Genomic DNA, 16,316 nt, shown 5'->3' with positions numbered 1-16,316 from the left:
GATTTCACGAATCATTATTGTCTATGTTAGTAAATATATCACGGTGAAATGAATCAAGATAGTAGAATTTCCCCATCTCAAATTTGCTTACACGTTCGCTCCGCAACAACAGTGCATCAATACGTCAAGTCACATATGATTTGACGTATTCCCTCCCCTGTTCCTTTCCTCTTAAAGTGCTTCAAGCGCTGTGTGAGTACAGCAATATGGGCGTATCTAATACTTTAGCCAGCCAGTTAGACATGGGGATTCTAGGGAACCATCCGGCCGGTTATTAAATATTCACATGAACAACTGGTCCAATTCCTATTGCGGTTCTGAAGTATTCATATTAATCTTAAACTTATAAAATCACCGCACGAATTTTGTATCTGCACCACAAGATGGGAGTAAGTGTAGCTCAAACATAAAATTCATATTGTAATTTTATATATCAACACTGAAAATGGACATTAAAAGTGAGAAGTAACTAAAAGTGAGAATCAGAAATTCATCCTGGGAAATTTAAGGTAAAAGCAGAGGTTGACCAATTGAATTAAATATAAAAAATCATATATCCCAGGTAAACAAAGTAAAAGAATAAGAATGCAACTGAAATAATACGTAGAGATGATTAATACAACTTCAACCACCTAAAATCCCCTCTCATTGTATACCTTAGGTTAAGAGGTGAAAAAGCTCAAGACCGTCTATTGATTATAATAGAACAGGAAAAAAGGGAAACTATACCATGCCCAGCTGAGCCAGACATTCAGTGCTAGTGGATGCCACATGCTACCTAATTTCTTCCCTAGACAACCAAATACAGATGGCAACCTGATGCAACAAATGCCGTGGGCCATACTTTTGTCATTTGTTAGGGAAATCAACAGCCCATGACTTAAAGATCTCTATAAAAAAAAGGCAGAGCCAGATTTTTCTTTAGGCTCATAAACAGAAAATACTATGAAACAAGAAAAAGAAGCAGGTAAAATTAGATCAGCCCAAACCATTGAAACATTGCTCGGGATATGCAAGCCAAGTTACTTCACCTATAAGCTCAATAATCTTCGTTCATTTAGAGTAATTTTTATTTGATTTTCTTTTTAATGCTAGTTACACAGGAATCTTATTGTCAATGACCAAATAGCCTTTTATTCTTGTGTAAAAATATGTTCCTCAGTCACAGCCCCTCACAAGAAGCTCAGAAAAGAAACTAAAGATTAAGGCCAAACCTCAAAGAAGATTACATTTAAGGGCAACCAGAGTGCCACAAGAATCTAATTAACCTTAGTACAATAGCTCCTCAAAGACAGGATCTACACTTTGCTCCCACTTGCCATAGTACAGCTCCAGCAGTTTCTCGGCTGGCGTCACACCTGTCATTAGAACATCATCCAAACATGAACATGTAGACTGGCATGAAAGAAGATTAAAACGAAATTACTCTAGCTCTGCATCAGTTACCTGTTCTAACCACATCGGCAACCTCATTTAAGAATCCTGATTCCTTGAAACCTCTTCGTTCTAAGCCATCCTGGAATCCAGTAGTAGATGCATCCGGACAAATATATAGTTAGGAAAACATCTAAACCTGACTGCAAAGCACAACAAAGATAATGATTTCCATATTACCTTTGCCAGCTTCAAAACATCTTCAGCAACGTGCTTCAGCAAACCATCTCTAAATGGTGTTTTCAAACCAGTTTTTGGAACCTATTTAATGAAGTTTTCATATTAGACTTGCAATCTTTACTTGCAGGGATAGATGCAAACCAGCTGTATCATAAAAGCATATAGAACACAAGCAAGTAGAATGCAAGCAATATTCTAGTTTCAACTACAGATAGTAACTTTATTAAAATTAAGGTCGAATAATAGCTGTGGTTGGTCAATGAAAAGTCAGCTGCTCTGCCTCAAAAAATATAACTGTTGCAGCATAAGAAAGAAGTGGGCAATGACAGAAAAATGGCAGATAATTAAACAAAAGTAGCTAACTAGTTCTCTGATCACATTGCTCAACTGTCACCAAAATCATGTGCAAACCTCATAAAAATCACTCCTTTTGGTACATGAAAAGAACAATTAATATCTCACAGGCTTAGTTCCTCCAATTCTCACTTGATTTCTAATAGCATCTTCTGCTTACCAGCATCCAACAATACCACCAAATATTTTATCAAAAAAATAATCAATCCCATAAATTGTACAACATCACAGGATCTGCTGAAACTGACAACCAGTCCATAGAAAACTCCAGCCAATCACAAAAAAGTCGAATAACGTTTTCCCGGGAAATATAAAGTTTATAAAGGCATCAAGGGAACATAGAAAAGAATGGATAATTGCAAATCAGCTAAGATATCAATGAGGTTTCTCAAGCCCTGTAAAACGGAAACAGGATGTCGCTTGAACAGAAAACAAAGGATCTGGAATTAAAAATCTCCAACTCTATTGAAAGAAAAGCAAAAATCCCCCAGGAGACCTCTGATTCAATTATTTTCAAATAATCCAGAGTAGTCAAGAAGATAAAAGAGATACTCCTTCTACTTTAGTCATCCTGGATAACATAACAGCCCAAAGCTCATCAATAATTGAGCCAGCACAAATCAGCTGAATCATAAGCTTGTATGATAAAGATTTTGGAGAAACAAATAAGTTAAACCTTGGTAGAAGAACTGTATAACACAGTGCCTTTTCTTGTATCCTTTAAGAAAGTGCTGACGAAGAAACCAATTACTTCAATGACAATCTATAATAACATCAAAATCCAAGTATATACTTCCACTTCAAAATAGGAAACACACTTTTATCTGGTTCAGATGTTTCTATTACCTTATTTCTTAGCATCTGCCTTATTTCTGTAGCTAATTTACTTCAGTGACAATTATAACAACTTCAAAATTGGAATGTAATTCCACTTCAAGAGAGGAAACACATTTTTTATCTGGTTTAACAATTGCATTCATTACCTTATTTCTTAACATTTGCCTTTCCTCTGAGGTCCAATCAGCTGTCATATCAAGAACATTTTGGAGTGATACTTCGTCATATAATAAACCTACCTGACAATGAAAAATAAAATAAAATGAATTGATGTTGACCAAATAACATAATTTGCACAACCTAGACAGAGAATGTTCCCACTTAGATAAGATTTCACTGATTTAACATGACTTTACAAGGAGTGGGATTTTTTTCCTTCCTTTTTCGTGTGAAGATAGACTATTATAAACATGCTACAACCAGAAGCTAGAAATATGAAGCCAGGATAGAGAATGCAAGAGAATTAAATGGCTGCACTCTAAGTATAAATAAGAGGGACCATGACAGTCGTCTACAATAGATCAACAAAATACATAACAGCTGACACTAAAAAGCTGCATTATTACAGGATTCACATGGCAACCATATAAAAATGCAGCCAGCTCTGTAGGATATCAAACTGGGGTCTTTCACATTCTAGTGTTCTCAACTCAACTTTGCAAGAAGCCAGTACAAATATATATAAAAACAGATCAAGAAGTTACCCAAAATGCTGGCAATGCGCATAGCCTCCTCCAAGGCCCTCCATCAGCACCTCTCATCTCCAAGTATCTCTTGAGCCTGACCTGGATAAAAAAAAGTAACATCTGCTTAGAGGCAAATGCATAAGAAGCACAAAAGGAAAAGAAAGTCATCAGTTTTCTGCAATCAACCTCAGGAAATAACGTCGTCAGATGGTTTTCCCAATCATTAAGGGATGGCAATTCACCCGGAATACATGGAAGTTTTCCGGCCATAAAGTCCTACACAAAAAAAATTGAGGAGGTTCTCAAATAAGGAATTGGTTGAAATAGAATTGTGAAGGTTCTTTTCCATTTTCTCCCCAGGAGAGTGGGGAAGGAAAGGAGATTTCAAGGTTAAACAAGAGAGTGGATAAGAAGAATCAGACTAGCTATGAAGCCTAAGATTACAAGTCCATAGAGGATTAGATATAAACCCGGAATGACATCCCAGCGCAGTTGATATACTTCTTGTTGCGATAAACAAAATACATGGGAACATCGAGAGCGTAGTCAACATACTGCTCAAATCTGCAGCAGGATGAGACAAAAATGAGGAAATATTAAGATCAAATAATTTATTTAGTCCTTTAAGAGATGAGACTCTAATTAATTACAAATTCAAAAAATCCAAAATCTAAATATAGAAAATTCTAACCCAGGAAAATTACAGATACAGAAGCTAAGAAGGTATCAAAAACCACAATAATGTTTTATCTACCGAAAATTCATCATTTCCAGACAAATGATGAGACTTTGCGTCAGAACTAACTCTGTGGCTTGGACAGTTTTTTATATGACATATTGATATAACAGTCAAGAAAAATAGTCCTAAGAGAAATATTATGGCCCAAGATACAATAGAAAGCGAAATATGCAGATGACTGGAAAAAGAGAAATTCCTACAAGGTTTTCCACAGCTAAATGAAGCTGTACACCAACATTGTTTTTGTATCTTACATGCTGCCAAAAAGCTGTCAATTAAAACTTAAGCAAGTATTAGATTCATCCAATAGTCTACACTCAATGAGAAACAATTAGGTTCAACTGTCCAACCTTTTCCATAATTGGCTGCAATTTTCCTAGTAACATATATACAAAATCAAGATAATACTTTCAAGAACATTCTAGCCACCATTTATTATTCTGAAACTCACCAAAAAACAATTCTAACTGACTCCTCGATCATAAACAAGCCAGTAAAGAGAACAGCTAATCAAAAGGTACCTACAAAGTCTCCAATTTTAGGTGCAAAACATGGATCACCAATGCTCTTAATGAAAATGGCTTGTCCAATAAAACATAAAAGGTCCAAAACAATGGGCTTGAAGAAAAATACACACCATAGAATATAGTGAGATTATATGCTGATATTTTGGTAACAACGACACTCACCCAAAGGAATCATCGAAAACAAAAGGAAGCATCCCAGCGCGATTATTGTCAGTATCAGTCCATATTTGGCTGTTGAAATACAAAGAATCAAATACCACACCTATGGATAACAGATTCAGAAAAATGAAATCCAACAAATCAGCAAGGAAATTTAAAAACCTCCTCATGCTGAGATAACCATTTGGCTTTCCTTCAGTAAAAGGTGAATTTGCAAATAGAGCTGTTGCTATCTGTTCCATTTGACCACCAAGTTAGATAGCAATGAAAAAGAATATTACAGTTAAAAAATCTATAATAAGAAATTTCTCACAGGCTGCAGAGCAAGACCAGCTCGAAATTTCCTGATCATGTCAACTTCTGAACTGAAGTCCAGATTTACCTATTACCAGTGTTGTTTTTACAGAAATAAGATGTAAGTTTCACTTCAAACAGAATATTTTCTTTACAGGCATCTAGCCTTTAGGTTCTTCCATGAATAACCTGATAACCAAGAGAGGTGGAAATTGCAAGGTTCACAATACCTGAACAGTACATGTCCTAAACATCATATCAAGTCCAAGAGTTCCAACTTTAGGCATGTAGTTTTTCATTATCTCATATCTCCCCTGAGCAAAATATACTATGTCAGCATCCAAATAATCAATATATCCAAAATCTAAGGCTATGTTTGGAATAAATTCAGAAATAATTTGAAATTCATTTGTAAGTCTATACTTTGTTTAATCACAAGAATGTGTAAATTGTATTAGGATGACAAAAATTGTATATGTATGGAATTCTAAGTGAAATTAAAACAATATATTCTACATTCCACCAAAACTAATGGTATTTATAATGTATTATTCCCCTGTCTTCCACATACACTCAAAGTTCGTCATTTTATATTCAACTATCATCTTGTAGTTTTGCATTTTCCAAAAAATGGCCAAAATGGAGAGAATATTGAAATTTGAAATTAAAGTTAACAAGTCAAGTTTAGAGAGAACTAATACATATAACATGGTTGGTATGCCCATAAGGCAGAGAAAAGGGAATTCAAGCAACAAAACCACAACTAATAGGGATAAAATCACAATCTTAATATAAATACTAAAAACTATTAGAAGCTGTGGCAGGAGAATGTGGAACCCTTTCACTAATGTGCAAAATCCTGAGGATAAGCATATGTAGCTTGTGATGGCATATTAAGAAATGGCAGGAGCACACTTACTTTAAAAACAAGCCCGGGACAAAACAAATTGCTAGAACTTTGGAAGTTGAGATCAACCAAAGTGAAGCTTTGAGGCTAGATCTTTCTCTAAAATGAATTGAGTACACACAAAACATGGTTTTGGGAAGGGTTACTGCAATACAGTTCCAATATAACATTTTGGTGTTAAACTGTTTGACAAATCACCATCTTCTCCATTTAATAGCTGCATAGTCCATTTGCAAGACTTGTTTGCACACTCATCCTATCTAAACTAGACTTTCTTCTACGATGATCAAGACAGTCCATCCAATTTGAATGACTAAACAAAATCATGAATTGTACCTTAGGCATAACAGGTATATCCTTGAGTCCCCATTTGGGTTGGAATCCAATTCCTAAGAATCCAATCCCCATTTCGGTTGCAACTGCTTTCACCTGGTCAAAAAACCACTTGCATGGGTTCACTTCATGAAGCTCAAGAAGAAAGACAAATAGCAGTTGCATCAGCAATAAAATCAAAATACGGATGAAAACCTAAATTCATATTGATTCAAGTGAAATATAAATAAAGGAAAATGTGAATTACATAACAAATTTGTATATAGTTTGGTGCTTTCATCAAAAACTCGCTCTTGCCAGCTAAAAATACTACAGGAAAAAGAGTATACTTCTTAAACAGCGTATATAGAATAGATAGAAGCAAAGGGAAGAGAGAAATTTCAATATCTTATCAGATAGTGAATCTGCATAAAGAGCGCCTGACAAGTGAAATAATGATATACAAGGTTAACAAATAACACACACTTGTGATGTGTAACAGTTGCGTTGGTTTATATAAAAATACTTGTATTTCATTACAGCTGAGAACAAAAGCTCTCAGATAACTTATAATTCAATATATATCCTACTATGTATAGATCATTTAACAGTGTGCAAAATGGTGCAACTTCCTAGAATAGTTTTTATCCAGTCAATGAAGAATTTAGAAAAGATGATAAAATTGACTGCAACAGCCCGTTGTCCATTTTGAACAGAACAGATATGATTTTCTTCTTCATACGTACATGTTATGTATAATGTTACAGGAGAGAAGGATGTAGAGTTCTAATCTACTATGTTGTAAACTCCTAATAACACCAAAAATATAATATTAAAGATATAAACAAACTATGAAAAAATTTAAATATAAGATATATATTATCCCTTTACATTTGCTCCTCAAGATAGATAATTGTTTATGACCAGTCACATTGAAACAGCTTCAAGCCGTACCACACAACTGCACCAGGCTCTAAACTAAAGAAAAGACGCACAAATAAAGTTCCTACTTCAACTCACCTGATAAAGATGTGAATTGACCTCAGCACAGGTCTGATGCAAGGTTTCAAGAGGTGCACCACTGAGCTCAAACTGCCCACCAGGCTCTAATGATATGCTCTGCTTCCCCTGTCCCAGAAAAGTCGTACATGTGTCGGTAAAAGTTAATGAAATTTGCATGATTAAGCAAACAAACTCTTAAGAAAGAAATATTGAGAAAACAAGATTGTACATTGTTACATTACATCAGTGAATTTTAAGCACTACCATTCAACTGATAGGAAGACAACAATATAAGGATTTCAAAGTACAAGTGGAAACTCCTTTTCTCTCTTAAAGACAACCAAATAAAAAACAAAGCAAAGCAAAAGAAAATAACAAATGCAAGGTTTAGTTACCTGTTTGAGTCCGATTATTTTGTTTCCTTCCATTACTTTATCCCAATCAAATCTCTCCGCAATACCATTTAGCAACTCAGATATTTGTTCATAAGTCATTGCGCATAAGCTACGAAACTCGAAACCAAATTTTTCATGTTCTGTGCCTATTCTGCAGAAAGACCACATGATTAGTCAGCAAACCACAATCATAAGGAAATAAAAAGAAAACCGAGGATCTACAGCCATATAAGACAGTGCAGTGTCATATTAATGAATTTCTAGTAAAGACCAACAAAAATAATTTAATCATATATATCTCCTCTATGATGTGGCATGCCGTTGTAGAGTAGTCTCTTTGCTTTATTTCAAAAATTGTGAGCTTGTCCACCTACCTTCCAACTTAATTATACCTATTCATCTTTGAGGGAATAGAAGGAATAAAGAGAACAAGTCCTGTGAAAAGGCAAAGTTTGGCAGCTCTTTAGGTATTGTGATTGAAAATTTATAATTAAGTTTTTTGTTTATTAAATGTTTATTCATAATACTTAATTTACGACAAGTGGATATATAGAATAAGATTTGAGAGAATTTTAGATGAAAACTAAATACAAATCAATCTCATAAAAGGAAAAAATCTTTAGTTATGAAAATTGATTATGATTCTGCTTTATAGAGAGATTTCCCTAAAGATACCAACCTGTATAGGAACTAGATTTCTACAAGAAGTCAGACTCCTCTATTGATTGAAAGGTAATGCCAGAATCTTCCAAGCATGTTTCTGTTCTCCACACTTTCCTGGGATAAGATAGGTGTTTTTGGCTTCATTGCAATCCTAGAGTCATGTGTTCTCGAGTCGTTTCATTGTATATATTACCAAGGGACCAGACTACTTTGTTGTAAAATGCTAATATTTATCTATTTTGTTCTTTCTCTTTTTATTATCTCTTTCTTCATATTCTCTACAAGGATATCTTTCCTTCCCACTTTACATCTTCTGTTTTCAAATAAACTCTCCTTTTACCAAAGAAATGAACAAAATGTTTATCAAGTATAACCAACAGAGTCATGAAGTAAAATTTATTTTGCAGAATATCTTCGACGATGAACTAAAATAGCCACCAGGATAATAGTTCAATATGAGTTGCCAAGTCAAAAATAATTGCAAGTATAGACTACAAAAATTTGTTTTAGTATGGCCCACCCAAAAAAAAAGAATGGTTTAGAAACCTGTTGGGATTACCATAATCAATAATCACTTTGGTCAAAGAATACAGAATTGAGGGAAAGGATCATCTGAAAGCTTCCACGTGGTTACAAATGTGTAGAATAGCAGAAGAATTTTATTTCATGAACACAGAACATAATGATAACACCAGCAACAAATTTGTTCAGAGAGAAAGAACATCATGAATACAGATAGTCAATAATATAGTGAAAGCAGTGTTGATTACTTAGAGATCAGAATAATACATTCAAAAAAATTGAAGACACCATGTCTCACAAGTAACAGGAAAGCATAGTTGCAACCAAACCCTGTTCAACAAAATAGGTGAAACCGTACCTCCATTTTTCTTTTGGCTTGCATCCAGAAGCAAGGTACCCAACAAGATCCTCCTTTGTCAAGGGCTCTGCAGCAATCACGGCATCCTCTGTTGGAGGGCTTGCAGCAACAATGACATGATGTCCTCGTTTAGGTCCTATCCCTGCACTTTCTAGATGCAAAAAGGGCATCTTGGCAGGATTGCACACAAACCTCACACGTTTTTCCTTCAACTTAGATACTCCCATGTTAACCACACTAGAACCCACATTTGCTCCAGTCTTAAAGCGTACAGACTCGGTAGAGGCACAGTGTGAAGCACCTGCCTGGGAAATGAACGCCATCTGATAGGTCCTATAAAAAGACAGTTTTGAGCCACTCAGTTACAATCAAAAAGCCCACAACCTGCACCATCTTGTATCTGAAAGAAAGTGATAATGTAGCATATTCCTTCTCATCCAGGGCCAAGACGCTAGGAATGTTCAAGTTTTGTCAGATATTCCAATGTAAATAAATGTCTCCACCCATTGTAAGTCTAGTTGGAAGTATATATACACCAGATAAAATAGGCCAGTGGAGAATAACAAAGCCATGAGAGTGATACTATTCTCCTTTCTCTAGAAATGCCTGAATTTTAAATTTTATCCCCTTTTTTTCCTTACTAACAATTCATGTTACAATTTTCAACATGACAGTAACAAAAACAAAGGTTTTTTACTTTTTTAGGAAGGAAAAGAAGAGGAGGAATTATTAGGATTTTTTCTTTCCTTTCTGGTAGAGTAAGGATTCATGGTTCCATGGCCATCCTCATTCTTCTGCTGAGGACTTAGGGAACCTCAGATATTTTGACAGATTTGTGATTCCCCATCTTGTGATTCTGTGGCACCCTCATCTTGGTGGCTTGGTAATACATTCCATGGTTTTTCATTTAAAATCAAAGATTTTGGCGTCAGATTCACATACAATAAACTGAAAAAGCTCGGGTTCCATGGAAGAACAGACAATAATTCTGTTTTATTGATCCAATCCGCTACTTGACATCATACAGTAACAGAACACGAGTCATAACTGTATACAAAAAGCCACTAGGCTGGAATTTTATCAGCATCGCAAGAAATCAGGCAAAAAAGCAAGCACACAGTTGACTGTAACTGACGAAGAACCTTACTTCACTAAGAAGCGAAATTTACCGTTCGAAACGGAAAAAATGAAGCACTTGTCACAAAGATGACAGAACGATCAAACTTATTATATTCTACCAGAAACTTAAAAAATTGACAAAAATATTCTATCAAGCTTTGGAGATAAACAAAACACAAATGGCACATAGCACCAACCTGAAATTACAGAAGGAAGAAAACTCACACATCGCAGTACTCTACTTCAATATCAGAAATATCGTGTAAAATTATAGTCAACACCTTCGAATTGGTTAGCAAAGAATATTCCGCAGAAATAAACACAATAACACGAATCCCTACACGTAAAATTGACTAAAAAGAAAACAGAATTCCTCGGAAGAACAAAGGATTCAACAACCACCTGAAATTCCACGGTTTGAAGCTACGATGGCGTAGAATCCGATTTGGATACAGGCAAAATGTAGAGGAAAGATGATAATCCAAGCGGAAGGGAATTGAGTGAGAGAATCGGGGAGGATGAAGTATTGGGTGTTTCAATAAAAGAGCAACTGAAATGAGAAGAAAAAGGTGTCAGGTGCGGGTACTAAAATAGTGGAGCGGCACCCCGCACCATATTGTTCCTCCATGGTCCACTTGCTTCCACTGACTGTTACGTCAGCACTCGAAACAGTCCTATCTCCTTCCTCTAGTACCGTAAATATGGAAATGTATTTACAATTTTACAGAAAAAAATTAAATTTAATTTAATTAATGCCATCTGTCATATAAGTAAAATAATATATATTTTCAAACACTTCCATGCGAGTATTTTAATTATTACTATCATTAACTTTTAGTTTATAGTAATTCAAATTAAAAGAAAAGCGTTTCAATATTTATTACAATGATTATTATAAGATCAGTATAATTTAATTCTTAATTATATTAGATTTACTTAATTATATCATTAATAAGAGTTAATTTTTTTAAATATAAAATTAAATTTTAAATAACCCTTTTCCTGTTAGGTATTACCTGCTAATTCAAACATTTAAAACGTGGCTTTGACTCCCCCCCACTAACCCGGGAGAAAAAACTGTTTCAAGCATACAATATGTATATATATATATATATATATATAAATAAATAAAAAATATGTGATGAAATTAGGATCTCTTATCTTATAACATTTGAAACTCGTATTATATATATATATATATATATATATACACACCTTAATCTCTACTTGTATTAGTTTATTATATACTAATTCATGTTTCAAGATATTCACAAATTATTTAATATTTTATTAATTAACTAAATATACACGAACAAAAATAACTAATAATATATACTTAATTGTGTTATACATACATACACATATATATGTGCGCTCGTGTATTTTATAATATCAACTTGTTTATAAATTTTGATTTTTTTTGTTATAAAATAACATATAAAACATCAATATGATAATATTTTTGTGCAAAAAAAAAACCTAAAAATCATAAAATTACGAATAAATGAAGGCAATAATTTATTGCCACTCAAAATTGCGTTTGATTTTCACATTTGTTCAGTTAAAGTATTCCTGTGAGCTTAACGTACTGCTAGCCGGCTACGGCAGATTCAAATATTTTACTTCAGAATTAATTTTATTATAATTTTTTGTTGGGAAAAAAAAAACTAAAAACTAAAATCGAAAAAATAGTGGGAAGGAAAATTAAATTTTAATTAGTAGAGTAGGAACAAAGAATCCGTTGAGTTCAAATTAAGTAAAATTAAAAAGGATTAATGTAATAAATTATTAAATTAATTTAGAAAATTTCATACTTATTATAACATATTTTTTCTACTATATTATTTTACTATAGTTTTGTGATTTTACTATATTATTATCATAATGAAGTATAATTACATATCATCGTAACTTTTCATATTGTATATATTTTTTAACTATTTATCTCAAACGTTTGTGAAATTTTTCTTCTCATAATGAAGTATGATTACCTATCATACTACCTCTTAACATATTCACTTAATTTTTATATACATATATATATATATAATGCTTATAATCACAAAACTGTTTTGGGTATACCGGAAGAAAACGACTTTCACAAAATAATTAGATATTATTTAGGACTTAAATTGTTTTATATATATATATATATGTATGTATGTATGTATCGTAAGTCAAAAGCAGATTACTTTTGATGAACGTAAGTACTCGCTTCTGTTCCTGGTATTCGGGGATAGGTTAACATTCCTAAAACCTGACTCCACAAAGATTCGTTAAGTCAAGAACAGTTGCTAAACATCAAGAAATATAATTATATTATAATAACAATCTGAAAAAAAAAACAATGGTGTAAACTAAAAAGAGCTGAAACTGAAGAAACCTAACTTAAAAACCTAAATGTAGGGAACACCAAGTAATGATCCAACCGTCAAGAAATTCAAAAGTTCAGTCAAAATATAAAAGAAGTTGCCAACACAACACAATCTGATATGCGTTATAAATGCATAACTACTTCCCAATCCCCCTCCACATAAAATAGGAGAGGTAGGTAGAAACATGAGCCCCAGAGCAACAGAGGAATTATTCAAGTTGGGTCCATTGCTAAGTAGTCTCTACTCTCTATGCGTCTGGCGCCTTTGACTCTATTTTTACCTCTCATTGAACGAGCTTACAATCCCAGCTTACACAATTCATGTACCCACTTGGAGAAAACAAATCAAACAAGAATACCCATTATATATGCACAGCTGAAAACATAGACGCAAAGACTCTATATTTACCTCTCATTAGTCGAGGGTATAATCCCAGCTTTACACAATTCATATACCCACAAGGGGAAAAGGAATGAAACAAGAATATCCCTTATATGAATAGCTGAAAACATAGAAGCAGTTTAAAGCAAAATCAGCAAGTTGAACTCAACAAGATAAGTGGCAATAATCAAGATCCGTATGACAAGGAAAACCCAGGAAACAAGATTTGGGTTTGCAGTTGCAGCCCATTAATTTCAAAACAAAGATTGGTATTACTCTAATTGCAACCACTACTACCAGAAAGGATTGAGAAATTCTACCGTGTTTCTCACACCTAAAAACTACTACAGCATATACATGTAATTCCTAATAACCAGGATTTCATTATGATTGAATAGTTGAAGCCTCGATATACATGCAGGTTTGATGTTTCCCTCTCTAAGAAGTAATAACCAGATATCTCACTCATAAAGAATATTAACTCTCTCATGAACACAGTGAATGATGTGCCGAGAAAACTCATTAAGTCATAAATGATCTTCTTTACCTTCTTGCATCTCTTCATTGGCTTTTCATTCCGGGTATCATTGGTATCTATTTTATAACCAATTTACTCTGGCTAAAACAAAAAGATGTGTGTGGAATGGTTGAACTTCCATGTAAAGCATGTGATGCATATAATCATCTTCAACATCTCAACTTTTTTTTAATTCCATTTCATAATATTTGCATGAGAAAGGAAAAGAAGCTAGGTGCACCATTAAATAGAAGAAATTTCAGACAAATCAGTTGCATGTCAAGCCACTTACCATTAATTTTGTTTAAAATGAGTCTATCAATCTAAACTTGAGTCTTAGAAGTTCCAGAAGTGAATATTATACAGGTTAAATACTTATACATGATGACAGCATGGGAGTCCAATGCTAGACTACCTTTTTCACTATCTTTTTCTCCCCTTTTTTTCTTATACACAGCAAGGCTAATATGGGGACTATTGCCATTTTAAGAATCGTGATAAGCGCAAATAAAACTGTACAGCTGACGGAGATTACCAGAAAGTATCATCAACTGCCAGTGCAGTGGGCTCGACATCATCTTCCTCCTGGAGCTCCATTTCTGGCTCTTCTGACCCAAATTCAGCCGATTCAATGTCAGCAAGATTCTTCAGATCCACAACTGAAAGCTCATCTAAGGACCTCACCACCAAATCAGCAGCCCCAAGCTCGTACATGGGATGCTTACTAGCAACAGCCACACACTTCATTCGTGCATCATGGGCTGCCTCCACTGTCTGGTTGGAATTCCCGAACACGATGCAACGCTCAGGTATAACCTCTAGAAGCTGTGCTGCATACACAAACATCTCTGGGTCAGGTTTCCCCCTATGAACATCCTCTGCTGCCACAATCACACTAAAGTTTCCCTCGATTTCAATTGATCTGATTGCAGTCTCAAGGGGTTTCCGTGGCCGGGTGGAAACCAATGCCATAGGTATCTTGTAATGCATCAAAACATTCACAAACTCTCGAGATCCAATTCGTAGCCGATACATGCCACCCTGCAAAGCCTGATAAATATCTTCCTTCCTGGAAGCCATTCTCTTCAACTCTGCTGGGTCCCTCGACCAGCATAATACTTCAGAAATTGCTTGCTCATTTTTCATCCCTTCAATTCTTCTAAGGATAAAACCTGGCGGAGGAGATTTTCCTTCTTCTTGAGCCAAAACCAACCAGGCTTGCCTCTCAAGATCAGGATTATCCTCAATTAGAACTCCTTCCCACTCAAAAATAGCACCTAACCAACCACAGCCCATCCTTTCTTGTCGAAGTAAAGGATTGTGCAACTTAGGGTTATCAGCTTTATTTGCTGGTGGCCACAACCCAGGTTTTCTATCAACACCGGTGTCGTATCTGTAATCCCAACTCCGAGGACTTTTATCCTCCTCTTTGAATGCACGCACCTCCTTTGTCAGCTCCATAGCAAGAGCCTTAGTTGGTGAATTTGGTAACCTATTGACTTTCAATCTTCGCAAAGGAGAGGAAACAATCCTTCTATGGCCAAACTGAGTTAACAGGAACTGATAATGCTTTGAAGATTTCTGTCTCCCGGACATATCCTTGACAGAAATACTTCTGCCTAACGGTCCATGCCCTAACAGAGATGTTGCAGCAATTGATTCCACCATGTCTAACCACTGAGGAAATCTCAAACCCTCAACTCTAGATTGACAAGTTTTCCTTGTAGCCACTAAACCCTTTGACTTCTCCTCGAATTGAACACAAAATTAGCCAAGCACTTATTCAATACCTCCGAATAATAAAACCATCGTTAGTATCCCCTCCAAGCGAAGCTAAGCATAACCTAATATCCCTAGGAATCTGTAAACCCCAAATTACCCAGATAACAAATGTAAAATCTATGAATATCCAAAGCCCAAAAAGCAAAAAAAAATCTAAAAATATTATGTACAGAAAACACCCAGAAAATTCCGCAGAGACGTAGCGCAAAATTAGGAATATTGTTTTGCACAATCGATCCAAGTAGACATGAGCCAAAAAAAATATGACTTAATTATTAGTAGAATTTATAGGAAGTATATATACAAGGAAGAGGAAGATAAGGAAGAACCTGATACGGAAACTACCGGCGATGAGAAGAATCGATTGAGATTGAGAGAGAGAGAGAGAGAGAGAGAGAGAGACTAGATTGACGTGGTGAATCTCCCTCTCTGGTTTCTTGAAGAAGAAGGTTTGAGTTTCTCGTATTTTCTGTGGCTTATAACGATACAGGGGCATTTATGTCATTCCAGATAGCCGCCGTGATGAAATGTCAAATGATGATCTTATCTAATTATAAATTATTTTTTATTTATTTTTTTCATTTAATTTACCTAGCCATTCAATTAGAAGATTCTTCTAAATTATTTTTCAAAATGGACTTTTTTTTTAATTATTTTTCTCCTAATTGTATTGCGTCAAAGTTATATGTATTTTGACTAGTTAAATTTTTAATATGATTAAACTTCAAATTAGTTTCATAATAATTAGATTTTCTTTTAGAATACATAATTAA

General features: G+C 34.6%; 2 protein-coding genes across 3 annotated transcripts; both read right to left on the bottom strand.

Moving 5' to 3' along the window:
* Window positions 1–1,048: 1,048 nt before the first annotated feature.
* GSH1 (glutamate-cysteine ligase) lies at window positions 1,049–11,141 on the bottom strand. 2 transcript variants are annotated; one of them, XM_088217755.1, is made up of 16 exons: window positions 10,891–11,140; window positions 9,370–9,702; window positions 7,827–7,977; window positions 7,450–7,557; window positions 6,454–6,546; window positions 5,441–5,524; window positions 5,230–5,298; window positions 5,079–5,149; window positions 4,920–4,988; window positions 3,962–4,055; window positions 3,678–3,767; window positions 3,510–3,590; window positions 2,952–3,044; window positions 1,615–1,695; window positions 1,447–1,516; window positions 1,049–1,358 (listed from the first exon to the last, which is right to left on the bottom strand). In XM_088217755.1, the coding sequence occupies exons 2-16, from the start codon at window positions 9,690–9,692 to the stop codon at window positions 1,270–1,272; spliced, it is 1,566 nt and encodes a 521-aa protein (XP_088073881.1). In that variant the 5' UTR covers window positions 9,693–9,702; window positions 10,891–11,140; the 3' UTR covers window positions 1,049–1,269. The 2 variants fall into 2 exon arrangements, with proteins under 2 accessions (XP_088073881.1, XP_088073882.1); XM_088217756.1 differs by lacking the exon at window positions 5,230–5,298 and having other exon boundaries at window positions 10,891–11,141.
* A 2,892-nt stretch (window positions 11,142–14,033) lies between these two features.
* Window positions 14,034–16,006, bottom strand: LOC110812776 (Haloacid dehalogenase-like hydrolase (HAD) superfamily protein). The gene is made up of 2 exons (XM_022039620.2): window positions 15,873–16,006; window positions 14,034–15,696 (listed from the first exon to the last, which is right to left on the bottom strand). The coding sequence occupies exon 2, from the start codon at window positions 15,427–15,429 to the stop codon at window positions 14,293–14,295; it is 1,137 nt and encodes a 378-aa protein (XP_021895312.1). The 5' UTR covers window positions 15,430–15,696; window positions 15,873–16,006; the 3' UTR covers window positions 14,034–14,292.
* Between the last annotated feature and the right edge of the window lie 310 nt (window positions 16,007–16,316).

This window comes from Carica papaya, chromosome 4 (genome assembly GCF_054855325.1).
Source record: "Carica papaya isolate Zhongbai chromosome 4, ASM5485532v1, whole genome shotgun sequence".
Classification (NCBI taxonomy): domain Eukaryota; kingdom Viridiplantae; phylum Streptophyta; class Magnoliopsida; order Brassicales; family Caricaceae; genus Carica; species Carica papaya.
This window is presented reverse-complemented; position numbering and strand designations above follow the sequence as displayed.